The sequence below is a fragment of the Argentina anserina genome, chromosome 4 (assembly GCF_933775445.1).
Source record: "Argentina anserina chromosome 4, drPotAnse1.1, whole genome shotgun sequence".
In the NCBI taxonomy this organism is placed as follows: Eukaryota; Viridiplantae; Streptophyta; class Magnoliopsida; order Rosales; family Rosaceae; genus Argentina; species Argentina anserina.
In genome coordinates, this window is record NC_065875.1 from 16813071 (window position 1) to 16827674 (window position 14604).

At 38.1% G+C, this 14604-nt stretch overlaps 2 protein-coding genes across 2 annotated transcripts; both read left to right on the plus strand.

Annotated features, from left to right (window-relative positions):
* The first annotated feature begins 4035 nt into the window (after window positions 1-4035).
* On the plus strand, window positions 4036-5559 carry LOC126791155 (multiple organellar RNA editing factor 3, mitochondrial). The gene is made up of 4 exons (XM_050517564.1): window positions 4036-4452; window positions 4533-4630; window positions 4938-5003; window positions 5123-5559. Exons 1-4 carry the CDS (start codon window positions 4079-4081, stop codon window positions 5269-5271), a joined length of 687 nt encoding a protein of 228 aa, XP_050373521.1. The 5' UTR covers window positions 4036-4078; the 3' UTR covers window positions 5272-5559.
* A 5416-nt stretch (window positions 5560-10975) lies between these two features.
* LOC126790639 (uncharacterized) lies at window positions 10976-13460 on the plus strand. Its single transcript, XM_050516962.1, has 2 exons — window positions 10976-12393; window positions 13049-13460. Exons 1-2 carry the CDS (start codon window positions 11110-11112, stop codon window positions 13220-13222), a joined length of 1458 nt encoding a protein of 485 aa, XP_050372919.1. The 5' UTR covers window positions 10976-11109; the 3' UTR covers window positions 13223-13460.
* The last annotated feature ends 1144 nt before the right edge of the window (window positions 13461-14604 follow it).

A 14604-nucleotide genomic window follows, 5' to 3' on the forward strand; every position in this document is an offset into this window, starting at 1 on the left:
GTCATGATTCTTAGTAACAGCTACGTCGGACTGGTTGTCTCGCCCCCCCCCCCAAATACTGTGTCAAAGCTAAAGCCATCCTCATTAGCACCCTCAGTTTCCTTTCATTACAAATTGAGCAAAACATAAGAAAGTGAAACATACCAAAACAAACTAAAGACGTTATTAGGTAAAATATATAGAATATTAAAATGTAATTAAATCTACTATACATGTAATTGTGCTTCGTACTTACTCATTCTCTTAGTGACAGGCATTCAAATTCCTCAAAACCTTTAGTAGCATTCTCATCACTTTGCGCAGTAGCACTCTGAACACTTTGTCTTGTTTTAGCTTTCTGCGCAACATTTTTTGGCCTTCCTTCATTCTTATATTCTCGCCTTCTTTTTGCTATCTTTTTCTACCTAGTAGCAGCATTCTTTGGAGGATGGGTCTCAAAATCATCATCGTTGTCAGCATCTTTGTATCTCTCTTCTATACTAACTGTTTTTTTCATTTCTTTTGCATTATCAATCTATAAAAGATAGAAATATATTAGAAAGAATAAAAGTTTCAAATCACATATTCACCAAGATCTATATATAATACTTCAGGTTAGTTCCAAAATCCAGTTGTTATTACCTCAATTTCATATGTTTTCATTTTACTCAAAGTTTTGCATAAATCCGGGATACTCCACTTGACGAATCCTGGAGTCATCTTCTCTCTGCCTTCAATTTCAATGAGTATGGTAGTCCTCTCGCATATCCATTACTACTAAAAGAAACAATGCAGATGTAAGTACAACATACTTCAATTATTCAAAATTAATGGTAAAAGTAGCAATAGTGAGTTTTACCGGAATAAGTGTTACACATCCACTGATTTGCCTGGTTTTCCCTTTTGGGATATTCCTCAAACAATGAAACATGTAGTCCCTCACACCTGCTGCCCAATTATACTTGTTCATTGTTTCGATGTCGGTTATGCACTTGTAGTAGCTCCACCCCAAGGTCGATCCCAAGCTTGCAAAAAGTAGTGTGACGAAAAGATGCAAAATCAATAAACTAACAAGATTATCAACCCTCTCTAGAGTTTTTTCTACCAACTGTTTGTTAATGCAGCGACATATAGCTCCTCTTTTTATCCTACTATCATGCTCAAAAAACGTCTTCACAATAGGATTGTTGTCTGGCTTTCTTGAATCATTCAATGGGTTTGGCACCATTAGCCCTGTTTTTTTGTTTGGAAACACAAGAATAAACTCCACATCTGATACTGTTAATTCGGAAATCTGATTTCCAAACTTGAACTTGTTCATTGATGGCTCGAAGCACTGGATTAATTTTTGCATCTCCTTATCTTTTTTCTTAGCTGTCTTCTCAGTCACATATCTATTGTGATACACTTCAATCAGCTTCCAGAAGGGCGTCTTCTTGAACTCCCTTATCAATGCTTTTCATTCTTTGCCATCTAGCTTCTGATATACCATCATGTATATGTCTTGGAAAGCAGTCATGCAACACTTTACTTGCACTTCATCCTTTTTCCCCTTGTCTTGCTCTTCCCTGTGCTCATCTTGGTAAACAGTCATGCCGCACTCATCATCATTTTTCTGCCTTTTGAACTTTATTCTACCTGTTTGAGCTTTTATTCGAATCTGTTTGACACGATATGCTACTGCCTAAAAGCATTATAGCATGATCAATGTCAGTATACACTACAATACAATAATTAAACACCACAGTAGCATAATCAAATACCATAGTAACAAAAAAAACACAGTAGCATAATCAGTAGCACAATTGACAACACAGTAGCATAATCAGTAGCACAATTGACAACACAGTAGCATAATCGACAACATAGTAACAAAATCAGTAGCACAATCGACAACACAGTAGCATATTTGACAACACAGTAGCATAATCGACAACATAGTAGCAAAATCAATAGCACAATCGACAACACAGTAGCATATTTGACAACACAGAAGCATAATCGACAACACAATAGCATGATCAGTAGCACAATTGACAACACAGTAGCATAATCGACAACATAGTAGCAAAATCAGTAGCACAATCGACAACACAGTAGCATATTTGACAACATAGTAGCACAATCACCACAGTAACAGAGAAAAAGCTGCTACTACCTCAAACATCATAGTAGCATGAATAATCATTTCCGTGAAACTTAGGGTTTCGAAACCAATACTAGCAAAGACCACCTCACATGTTCCTCTTACAATTTCTAGACACTGAAAACAACATTAAAAGATTTTCGGCTTACCCCATCGCCCTCCATTGAATTACTTCCACTGAATCGTCGGGCTACTACTACTTGAAATCTTAAGGTGAAACCAAATCAAAGCTGCTACTGCCTCAAACGCTCTGCCATACCTGTAAATTTAGTGAAATCGTTATGGAAATCAATTGACATGAGCCTAGTTTTCAAATTAACCGATAACAAAATTGAAATCAAAGAAAATCAAACTAATCTGCTACTCACCAATTGAGATATAATGATCTGAAGAACGATGGCTACTGCGATTTGAAGATGTGAGGGGCTATCTGCTACTACTACGAGGAAATGTGAAATCTAGATTTTGAAGATGCGAAGAAGATGACAAGCGATCTGTGAAGAAGATGTGAGGGGCTATCTGCTACTACGACGAGGAAATGTGAAATCCAGATTTTAGGTTTCGATTTGGGGATGGAGCATAAATATATAGAAATGGCATATGCGTAATTAATTGAAACGATGTTGTTTTTTTGTCATTTGCAAAATGGGCTCAGAGGCAAGCCTGTATTTTTATGTTGTTGGGTTTGGGCTTGTGTCCTAATTTGTATAAAAAATATTGAAAGTGAGTTTTCTGCTACTATAAATTTGGTCTGGTACTATTAAGTAATTTTCTCAAAGAAAATCAGGTGGAGGACGAATCCCACACGCAGGGTTATAGGAAAAACATTTACTGATTTTTACTGCATCAATGACTGACTGCCACTGCATTAAATTAGGTGTCGTGACCCTCCACAACCGTGGAGGGAAAAATTTTCGCTCTTATTGTGACTTCAAGTTAGTCGGTAACTTATTATGCAACACTGCATTGTTAATTTATTACAATATATCATAGTAATCATACTAGACTCGTACCACATGCTAATTTATTGCACAGATTATTGTATAAAGATGAATATTTAGTTTGTCATGTTCGATTTTGTTTTTAAATACTTATTTGATTTCTATTTTAACATATGATCTTTTTATGTAATTATTTTTAATATAAATGGTATTTTAGACAAAACAATTTTTAATGATTTTGTTAAGTACTGGCTTTATATAATAGGATAGATAGATGCACCAATTAGGGCTGTTAATGGGTCGTGTCAGGTTGGGTTCGTGTCGTGTCAAGGTGTCTCGCGTGTTATAAAATGTAAACTCAAACCCAACTCATTTAATAATCGTGTCAAAAATTTAAACTCAAACCCAACCCATTTATTAAACGGGTTATCCGTTTCTGCCGTTTAACCCATTTAATTAATATATTTGTCGTTTTAGATAAGATAACTAACTAAAACAATAATCAAATAAAAAATTCATTGTATTACCCAAAATTCTAATTTAAAATGAGAAAAAACTTACTAACATTTTATATACATATAATATTACCATTTTAATTAGCTTGTGTACGCGTATTTTATATAAAATTTAGTTCGACTCTTTTATTAAATGTATCATGCGGGTTCATTTCGTGTTAGCGGGTTAACCCGTTTATTAAATGGGTCATGGCGGGTTGACCTATTGCTGACCCGTTTTTTAATCGTGCGGGTTTAACCCACTTTATTTCATGCGGGTTTCAAGTCGTGTTATCGGGTCGTGTCGAAATTGACAGCCCTAGCACCACCGATGGATAAATTTTTAAACCAAAGAAGCCTATAGCTCTTTACCAATCGAAATAAAGAAAATACACAAGCACCATTTATTAATACGACATGTCGTAACTTCTCGGGTTTATGGGTTTATCTAACTTGCACCTCGTTCACTTTGGGTTTCAGAAAGCGAGAGAGCACCGAGAGACCTCTGAACCAAAACAATGGCCTACTCCGCCGTCCGCCGCACATTAGCCACCGCCCTCACCACCGCCCTCACCACCACGCACTCCGCTCGTTCAAACCCTTCATTCTCTTCTCGCTCTCGCTTCACTTTGGCTCTTCTCAACACACAACAGCCCCATCTGGTTCCAGACCTAATCCACCTCCCGACCCGCTCCAAGACTACCGAGCCGGGCTACTCGCCGCTCAAAGACACCAGCCCCAACTGGAACAACCGCCCGCCGAAGGAGACCATCCTCCTCGACGGCTGCGACTACGAGCACTGGCTCATCGTCCTCGATTTCAAGGACCCTAAGCCATCAGAGCAGGAGATGATCGACAGATACGTCAAGACCCTAGCTACTGTCGTTGGAAGGTTCGGGTCTTGACCCGTTTTGTGTGTTTCGGGTTTTGTGGGTTTTTGATGTTTTGTGGGTTTTTGTATGTTTGTTGTAGTGAGGAGGAGGCTAGGAAGAAGATATACTCTGTTTCGACAACGACGTATACTGGATTTGGGGCTTTGATTTCCGAAGAGGACTCTAATAAGCTTAAGGGTAATGGTTGGCTGAGTAGGGTTTAAGATTTTGGGAATGTACTTGAATTGCTTTGTGCATTGCTTATATCATATTTAGAGTGTTTGATTGGTTTGCAATGTGATGAGGGTGTAGAGTTTAAGATTTAAAGTATAGTTGTTTGTAAAAGTTAAGGCTCTGTGTTTGAATTCTATTATATGCTAGGTGTTTTTGAGTTTTATTGGTTTTGGATTATGCTATATATGAATGGAGATGATGGCTAATTCATGGATGTGCTAAAGATATCAGCTTTGATTTCTGATTGCATATTCTCTTCTGTTTTGGGTAGGTGCGCCTGATGTTATCTGGATTTTGCCAGATTCGTACCTTGATGTGCCCAAAAAAGATTATGGAGGTTGGTATTGTCTAAACCTTTAGAAAGCGCTTGAGAATGTTCAGTTTGAATAGCATGCAGTTTCCAAATTGTGGTTCTTTTTCCTTGTAGTTTACATTTGTTTCTTTGATGGATTATAGGTGATCTGTATATCGATGGGAAAGTCATCCCTAGGCCCCAGTATAGGTTCAATGAGCACAAAAATAACAATCGTAACAAGTCTCGCCCGCGTCATGATAGGCGCCGCGAAGAAATGCCAGTTGAAAGAAGACTGCCGGAGCAAAACTAGGACATGGTTCAGGATCAGAGAGGGCCTATGCAGCAACCATCTCAAGAAGAGTTCTATATGAGGGATGTTTAGGATTTAAATGCCAGTCTCAGAATTTCCAGTCTTATTTCTACCGATGAATTTGCATGTTGGTATATTTACATTAGCAAATAAATATCATCACTATGCGATTACAACTTTTGAATATTTGTGTTGAATCTTCAAAAAAATTCTCTGTCAAACAATGTCTGTCTTTTTCTTCATGTTTGTTGAGTTATGCATCAAGAATCACCAAGACTACTATATGAAGATTGATCATTAGTTTTTTCCAATTGTATAACATTCGGTTGCCTTGCTTCTTTCCATTAATTAGTCTTCCACACACATGTTGGAAATAAGCTCTTCAGCAACAGGCAGTGTGGGGAGTCTCAGTGTTGGGAACGAGGACTCAACCTCATCTGCAAGTAGCTTGTTGGGTAGTACATATTAAGTTGGTAGAGTTGGAGTGATATGATACTTGTTTTTAGGCGTTGGTAGATGTGGAAAGGCACTTGTTTGAGTTGTTTCTACTTTCAGTAGGTGCAAGGTCCATGAAATCAGGAGTAGTAAGGTAAAAGATTTGGGATAGTGTATCTCAGATTTGTAGCTTGGCATTTTAAGCACTCGTCCTCAAATTATGAAGGTCTTCTTTTTCCTGCTTCATTCATCCAAGTATTCTGTCTGTCTTTGGCCCTTTTTCGTTTTGGTTGAAGGAGTCACTATTAGCCCGCGGATCTGAAAAGCCTGTGAAGGCCCTAAGCCCGATGGGTTTTACTCGACCCGGCTTGCGAGAAAGCCTAACAGGCCGCAAGTAAAAGCCCGCTAAGAAATAATATATTATACATGCATATAATATATATATTATATATATATATATCAGTTATGTCTTTTTTAGTAATAATTATACATAAAATATCATATATGTTAATAATATTAGATTTAAAATTTTATATTTCTTTATATTATAACTTTATACTAGATTTAAAATAAAATTTTAGCATTATAAAGTAACTATATGAAGTAAACTTCTCGGGATTAATCGACATCAGCTGATGTTATCGGTACTAATATTTAGGGACATTGTTAAAACTTCATCTAATTCTGACCGTCAGAATTTCGGTAAACCGAAAACACCACTAATATACCCTAAGGGATGACCCATTACCAGGATGCGAACGTCGAAAGCCGTTTGCATATCTGAAATCATCTAATTTTTGTCACCGATTGTGAGTGGTTGCACGGAGGAAACTCATTTGGCAAAGTACCAGTCAATGGGGTTTAGAAATGTCAAACTGTCTTTTTTTGTTGACCGTAGGTACGGCCGGTCAAATTATGTCCAAAATGGACAAAATTTTTACGGGGTCTCTAAATATATATACCGATCACATCTGCTAGTCTCCATCAATTGTATTTAGAACTGGAGTTGTCGATCGCCGAAGTGTCCACTATGTATTATAACTTTTATACTAGGTTTAAAATAAAACTATCGCATTATGAACTGACAATATGAAGGAAATTTCTCGGGATTAATCGACACTAGCCGATATGATCAGTACTTATATTTAGTGACCCTGTAAAAATTTCATCCAATTAATTCGGACTTTGTTTAACCGTCGGAATTTCCGGTAAATCGAAAACACCACTAATATGCCCTAGAGGATAAACCATTACAAAGATGTGAACGCCGAAAGCCGTTTGCATATATGAAATCACCTAACTTTTGTTATCTATCGTGCGTGGTCGCACTGAGAAAACTCATTTGACAAAGTCCTGGTCAATGAGGTTTCAATATGTCAAAATGCCTTTTTTTTTACTGTAGATACGAATGGTCAAACCATGTCCAAATGGACGAAATTTTTACGAGGTCCCTAAATATATATACCGATCACATGCTGGTGTTAATCGCCTAAGTGTCTACTAATGTATCATAATCTTTATATTAGGTTTATAATAAAACTATCGTATTGTGAAGCTACTATATGAAGGAAATTTCTTGGGATCAATCGACACTAGACGATGTGATCAGTATATATATTTAGTGACCCTGTAAATATTTCATCAAATTCAGACCTCATTTAACCGTTGAAATTTTCGTTAAACCAAAAACACCATTAATATGCTCTAAGGGAATGCCTATTACCAAGATGCGAACACCGAAAACCGTTTACATATCTGAAATCACCTAATTTTTTCCACTAATCGTGCGCAATCGCACCAAGAAAACTCATTTGACAAAGCCCCTGTCAATGGGGGTTTTAATATGTCAAAACACTTTTTTTGGTTGACCGTAGGTGCGGACAGTCAAACCATGTCCAAAATAGAAGAAATTGTTACAAGTTCTCTAAATATATATAACGATCACATCTACTGGTGTTGATCGAACATACTTCGAACTTAGGTTTTCAATCGCTGAAGTGTCCAGTAATGTATTATAACTTTTATATTAGGTTTATAATAAAACTATCGCATTATGAAGCGACTATATGAATGAAACTTCTCATAATCGATCGACACCTTCCGATGTGATCGGTATATATATTTAGTGACCATTTTAAAATTTCATCAAATTCGGACCTCGTTTGACCGTCGGAATTTCTGGTCAACCAAAAACACCACTAATATGCCTAAGGGATGACCCATTACCAAGATGCCAATGCCAAAACATGTTTACATATTTGAAATCACCTAATTTTTGTCACCGATCGTGCGTGGTCGCAACGAGGAAACTCATTTGGCAAACCTCCGGTCAATGAGGTTTTACTATGTCAAAACACCTTTTTTTTGTTGACCATAGGTACGAACGGTCAAACCATGTTCAAAATGGACGGAATTTTTACAGGGTCCCTAATAATATATATCGATCACATCTATTGGCGTCGATCGACAATATTTCGAAACTAGAATTTATTTGTGACTTTTTTTTTAGAATGTTTTCTAATAATTATTTTATTGTTCCAAACTTTTAAATAAAAGTATTATGTTATTTTTTTCTAATACAAGCCTGCAAGGCCCGTTTTAGGTGGGCGGGCTTGGATCTTCATATTTGTGAAAATACCCGGCCCGACCCGGTCCATCACTTATTTAAATGTACTAAAACCCAGCCCGTTGACGAGCCCTATTTATTCTCCACACAATGGCGTTTTTTGGTTAATGTTTGACATTGCATAGGATTCTCAAACTTGGTAGAGTTAGTGCCATCAATCCCCAATTCGTCAAGTGCAGGTTCTAATCGTTTTTCAAGTTCAATTTCGATTATGTTTCGATCATTGATCATTTCGTTCAAACACATGAATCCTCCCATTCGTAAATGAGCAGTTGTGAGTTGCAACTGTCTGATCATGTTGCAATCATTTGGTTTTGTGAACAAATCTCCTCTTCCTAAGAGTGAAGTTGAAGAAAATAGTGAAATATGTGGTAGAAGTAGGGGTGAAATTCGGTCCAAACGGTTTAGTTTTGGGCTCAAACCGAAAACTGAATTGAAATTGAAGTTCGGTTCGGTTCGGTTTGCGGTTCTCCAATAAACCAAACTGAAAACCAAACCGTTCGGTTCGGTTCGATTTTTCGGTTTTTTTTCTTAAAAAAAAAGAAGGTTTTTTGATTTTTTTTTAAACCGGACTGAATCTATGGCTCGTCAACGAGCCTTGCGGGTTTGTGTAGAAAAAATATATAATATTCTAATTTAATGGTTTTAAACAATAAAAGAATTATTATAAAACATTCTAAAAAAAGTCACAAATAAATCCTAGTTTCGAAATATTTTCGATCGACACCAATAGATGTGATCGATATATATATTTAGGAACTATGTAAAAATTTCATCCATTTTGAACATGGTTTGACCGTCCGTACCAACGGTCAACCAAAAAAGATGTGTTTTCACATAATAAAACCTCATTAACCGGGGTTTTGCCAAATGAGTTTACTCGTTGCGACCACGCACAATCGAAGACAAAAATTATGTGATTTCAAATATGTAAACAACTTTCCGCATTCGCATCTTGGTAATGAGTCCCCCCTTAGAGCATATTAGTGTTGTTTTTTGTTTACCGGAAATTCCGACGGTTAAACGAGGTCCGAATTGGATGCAGATTTAAAATGATCACTAAATATATATACCGATCACATCGGAAGGTGTCGATCGATTATGAGAAGTTTCATTCATATAGTCGCTTCATAATGCGATAGTTTTATTATAAACCTAATATAAAGGTTATAATACATTACTGGACACTTCAGCGATTGAAAACCTAAGTTCGAAGTATGTTCGATCAACACCAGTAGATGTGATCGTTATATATATTTAGAGAACTTGTAACAATTTCGTCTATTTTGGACATGGTTTGACTGTCCACACCTACGGTCAACTAAAAAAAATGTGTTTTGACATAGTGAAACTCCATTGACCGGGTCTTTACCAAATAGATTTCTTCAGTGCGCTCACGCACAATAGTTAACAAAATTAGGTGATTTAATATATACAAACGGGTTTCAGCGTTCACATATTTGTAATAAATCATCTCTTAGGGCATATTAGTGGTGTGTTCGATTTACCGAAAATGCCGACGGTCAAACGAGGTCCGAATTATATGAAATTTTTATAGGGTCACTAAATATATATACCGATCAGATTGGCTGGTATCGATCGATCCCGAGAATTTTCCTTCATATTGCTGCTTCATAATGCGATAGTTTTATTTTAAACCTAATATAAATGTTATGATACATTAGTTGACACTTAGGCGATCGCCAACTCTAGTTCGAAATATGGTCGATCGACACCAGCATATGTGATCGGACCCCGTAAAAATTCGGTATGTTTTGGACATGGTTTGACCGTTCGTACCAACGGTCAACTAAAAAATAGGTGTTTTGACATATTAAAATCCTCATTGACCGGGGTTTTGCCAAATGGGTTGTCTTGGTACAACCACACACAATTGGTGACAAAAATTAGGTGATTTCAGATATGCAAATGACTTTTGGTGTTCGCATTTTGGTAATGAGTCTTCCCTTATGACATATTAGTGTTGTTTTCGGTTTACCGGAAATTCCGACTGTCAAACGAGGTACGAATTAGATGAAATTTTTACAGGGTCAGTATATATATATATATCAATCATATTGACTAGTGTCGATCGATCCCGAGAAGTTTCTTTCATATAATTGTTTCATATTGAGGCGGATTTAATACTTACACACACACAAATATATATATATATATATATATATAAATGTTCTTTTAGCAAACTTATTTAAAACATACATATACGGGCATACATATATATACATAGATGATTATATATACATATATAACACTACAAAAGAGAAACATGTAATTATATATGATATAAACCTAAAATCACATTAATCAAATTAAATATTCAGTAAGATAAACGTAAAACGACATTGTTTTATGAATAGTTTGATTTTTCAGTTCGGTTCGATTTTCTAAATTTCGGTTCAGTTCAATTTTTTTACGACTTCAGTTCGGTTTTTCAGTTCGGTTTTTGGTTTTTCGGTGGGAAGCGCCACCCCCAGTTAGAAGTAGAACAGCCACATTTTAACAGCACCCAAGTACTGTAAGTTGAAAAGAACAATAAAATTCTTTTACCCCAATTCATCCAGACCCAAAATAGAAAAGTGGCACTGACCACCTTAATAATAACATCGACAAAAGCTAAAGCTCCTGCGTGTTTCGTTCCGTCTCCTTCGTCAATTAAGCACTGCCTCTCTCTCCACCTTCTGCTTCCTCAGATCTCCATCTCATTTCTTGATTCCATATTTCATCCCCCCAAAAAACAAAACCCAATCAATCCCCCTATGAATTCCAATTTCGATTTCGATCTGGGTCTCGGATCCAACCGCCCCAGATCCCTCAACGACCAAAAGAACAAAACCTCCTCCTCCTCCACCCCATCCAAACCCGCCTGGCAACCCAACAAGACCTCCTCCTCCTCCTCCTCATGGACCCACCAACCCGCCCCGGCCCAGACCACCCCTCTCAACGGCCCCACCTCCATGGTCGGCGACATCTTCGGCAAGAGCTGGGCCTCCTCCGCCCCTTCCGCCTCCGCCACTCCCATCGCCGTCGTCAACAAGAACCCCAATCTCTTCGGCGACCTGGTCAGCTCCGCCATGGGCGGCAAGGTTAGTAACACCAACGTTCCTTTGAAGAATGCAAACAAGGCCTCGTTTTCCATGGGAAATGTCGCTGATTCGCTGCCCAAAACCACCGCCGGAGCTAGTTCCGGCCAGAGTGGTATTAATTGGGGTAGTAATAAGGTCAATAATAATAACAAAAATGGTAGTAGTAATATCAATAGTGGGTTCAATGCTAGTAGTGCTAAGAGTTCCGGCGGCATTGGAGGCCCGCCGCTGCGAAATATGGGCAGTTCTGGTGGCGGTGGCATTGGGTCTATGAAGGACCCATTTGGTTCTTTGGTTGATCTTGCTTCGAAACCAGCTGGTGGTATGAACACTGCGGCGGCGAGTAAAGGGAGCAATAAGAGTAAGACTAGTGTTGTTGATGATGCATTTGGGGATTTCCAGAATGCTCCGAAACCGAGCAGTACTAGTGCATTTGGGGACTTCCAGAATGCTACAAAACCGAGTAGTACTAGTGCATTTCCGGCTAGTGGCAATAGTTTTATGGGGCCGGATTCGTTTTCGGGTTTTGGTGACTTTGGGGCTTCTGCTAAGCAGAATCCTGTGCAGTCTACTAGCAGTGATCCGCTTGACATGTTCTTTCCTACATCCTCGGGTTCGGGAGTGGCAAGTAGTGGAGTTGGAGCAGAGCAATCGTCGGGAATTGATGATTGGGGGACCGAGTTTGGAGGTGGAGTGGATGATGTGGGTGGCTCCACAACCGAGCTTGAGGGTCTTCCACCTCCTCCGGCTGGGGTGTCTGCTTCTAGAGCAAAGAGTAAGGGAATGGATAATTACAAGCAGGGGCAGTATCCGGATGCTATTAAGTGGCTGTCTTGGGCTGTAGTGCTTCTTGAGAAGGCGGCTGATAGGTCTGCTCTGTCGGACGTATTGTCAAGCAGAGCTTCGTGTTATAAAGAAGTTGGGGAGTACAAGAAAGCAGTGGCAGACTGCACAAAGGTATTGTGATTCTTGTTCATGCAGTTTATAAGTCTCCTTTAATAGTTTACTTTCTCATATTGTGGAATGCATGCGGTTTGATGATTGGATCTTTTTGTTGATGCTATTGTCGCAATGTTTAATAACTGCAAAATGCTATATCACATTTGAGTAAGCTGCCCTTTCCTTAATAGCAATTAGAATTATGGAAGTAAGGTAAGGGAATGTTAGCACAAAAGGACTCATGTGCAATGCCATGGTTTTGCTGCAGAATAGAAGATCCTAGGTTTAATTTCCACTGCAGTAAAAGACCAAAGATAGCCTTAGTCTATCAGATGCTGGACTTGTTTGCGTAGTGATCATGTGTTCTAAATTTCGAAAAAGCCCACTTGAAGATCAGGTTTTGCTGTGTAACCTTGTGATGGAAGGGAACGTTTTTCGTATCAAAAGGCATTTCGTTTTCAATACCTGTTTTGGTTTGATATTTAAATCACGTGTAACAGAATCATTACTGATTCTTTCTTAAGAACATGCTAATTTAAGGGGTCACATTCATATTAGCAGATTTGTGGCTTTTTTACATTGCTGATAAGCTTGATTCAATCAAATTATGGTTTTCCTTGTTCTTCACATCTCTATAGAAGGGAGAGGTCACATATGTGTTCATCCTATGCAGGTTCTAGAAAAAGATGATGCAAATGTGTCTGTTCTCGTACAGCGTGCCCTCTTGTATGAGAGTATGGAAAAGTACAAACTTGGGGCTGAAGATCTGAGGACTGTTCTGAGGATTGATCCTGGTAACAGGGTTGCAAGAGGCACCATTCACCGCCTGACACAGTTGGCAGACTAGAGAATCTCAAAAATCTCATTATGCTAGCTTTCATTCATTACAGTTGATACCCTTTCCCCTTTTATGGTCATAGATTTATGGGGAATGATAGCGTTTTTACTTGAATACTTGCCACTGTGGATGGTTCCATTTGTACGTGGTAATCGTGGCTTTATAGGGCGTGCAATTGGAAATGATTCATTGTAACATTTGACTTGAGAGTGGTGTTGGAATATAAAGATTGAAGAATTACACAGTACTTGTTCCCTAATGTGGGAATGCTCCTTTATTGAGTTTATGTTTTTCTGTTGGTTTAAGGCCATGCAGTTGGTTTGTTAGACATGAAATATTGACAAGGAAATGATGTTTTCTTCGACAAGGATATTTTCTTAATCATGCGTGCCATTAGTCCTTAACATGTCCGTTTGTAGATTTGTTATTGGCATTTTCCTCTGTTGTGGCTACCAAAAAAGAATAGGTTGTTTTCATCTCTTTCCAACCAACTGATATATGACTCTTTACTTTTAACATTAATCTTATGACATCACGGCAAAATTCATGTGGTCTATTACGTAACAATTCGGGATATGCAATACTAATTGATATATTGACCATAACACTGTCCACTCTCTTCAATTGTTTCTTACAGCGGTTCCTCCCTCATTGACTTATTTGATTTCTTACCAGGTGAACAGTACTAAACCTTTAGGCGGAATGATATACAGGAAACTTCTATTGCACAACCTCCTGGTGATTGTGTGCGTGCTACAACATGTGCTAGTAATAGATATATAATTGGTCAGCAGAGATAGAGCAGGTCAATATATGCAGCGCGCAATATATACAGCAGTCGTTTGATACGTATTGTTTTGAAACCTTAATGCTATATATGTTGAGGAATGAGGAGCCACTTTTCAATAGTCAACAGATCGAAAGGAGACACTCTTGGGTACTACTAGTCATTCTCACTCATGATCCATTGTTCGATCACATTATGTCCCCAACTGATCTCGATGCCATCCGTATGTAAGCAGGCACCGAACCAAGAATTCAAGTTGAGCAAATTTACGTTTTTTGGATTCATTACTATCTCCGCGCGCGAGTTTATAGGATGATTGCTACATGTTGCGTACGTACCTGTGAAAGTTGTGTAACGTAGGAAAGAAACGATATATACAATCAATCAAGTTGTATATATGAGCTGAGTATCAAAGTATGGGATATATAATTATATGTCATCTGCTAGCTAGAGTAGCCCACTGAATCTGAACGAAACCAGCATACTCAAAAGAGAAGCAGGAATTGAAATGCGTACCATACAGTACTGATGGTGATGACGATCGAAGCTTTGGCACGAGCAATTCTGACCATATAAAAATCCATGTGTGGACGAAAAAGTTCAG

Coding starts and splice junctions, on each gene's coding strand:
- LOC126791155 (XM_050517564.1), top strand. CDS start 4,079: ATGGCCTACTCCGCCGTCCGCCGCACATTAGCCACCGCCCTCACCACC. Junction 4,453..4,532: donor CTAGCTACTGTCGTTGGAAG/GTTCGGGTCTTG, acceptor TGTTTGTTGTAG/TGAGGAGGAGGCTAGGAAGA. Junction 4,631..4,937: donor GGACTCTAATAAGCTTAAGG/GTAATGGTTGGC, acceptor TGTTTTGGGTAG/GTGCGCCTGATGTTATCTGG.
- LOC126790639 (XM_050516962.1), top strand. CDS start 11,110: ATGAATTCCAATTTCGATTTCGATCTGGGTCTCGGATCCAACCGCCCC. Junction 12,394..13,048: donor CAGTGGCAGACTGCACAAAG/GTATTGTGATTC, acceptor CATCCTATGCAG/GTTCTAGAAAAAGATGATGC.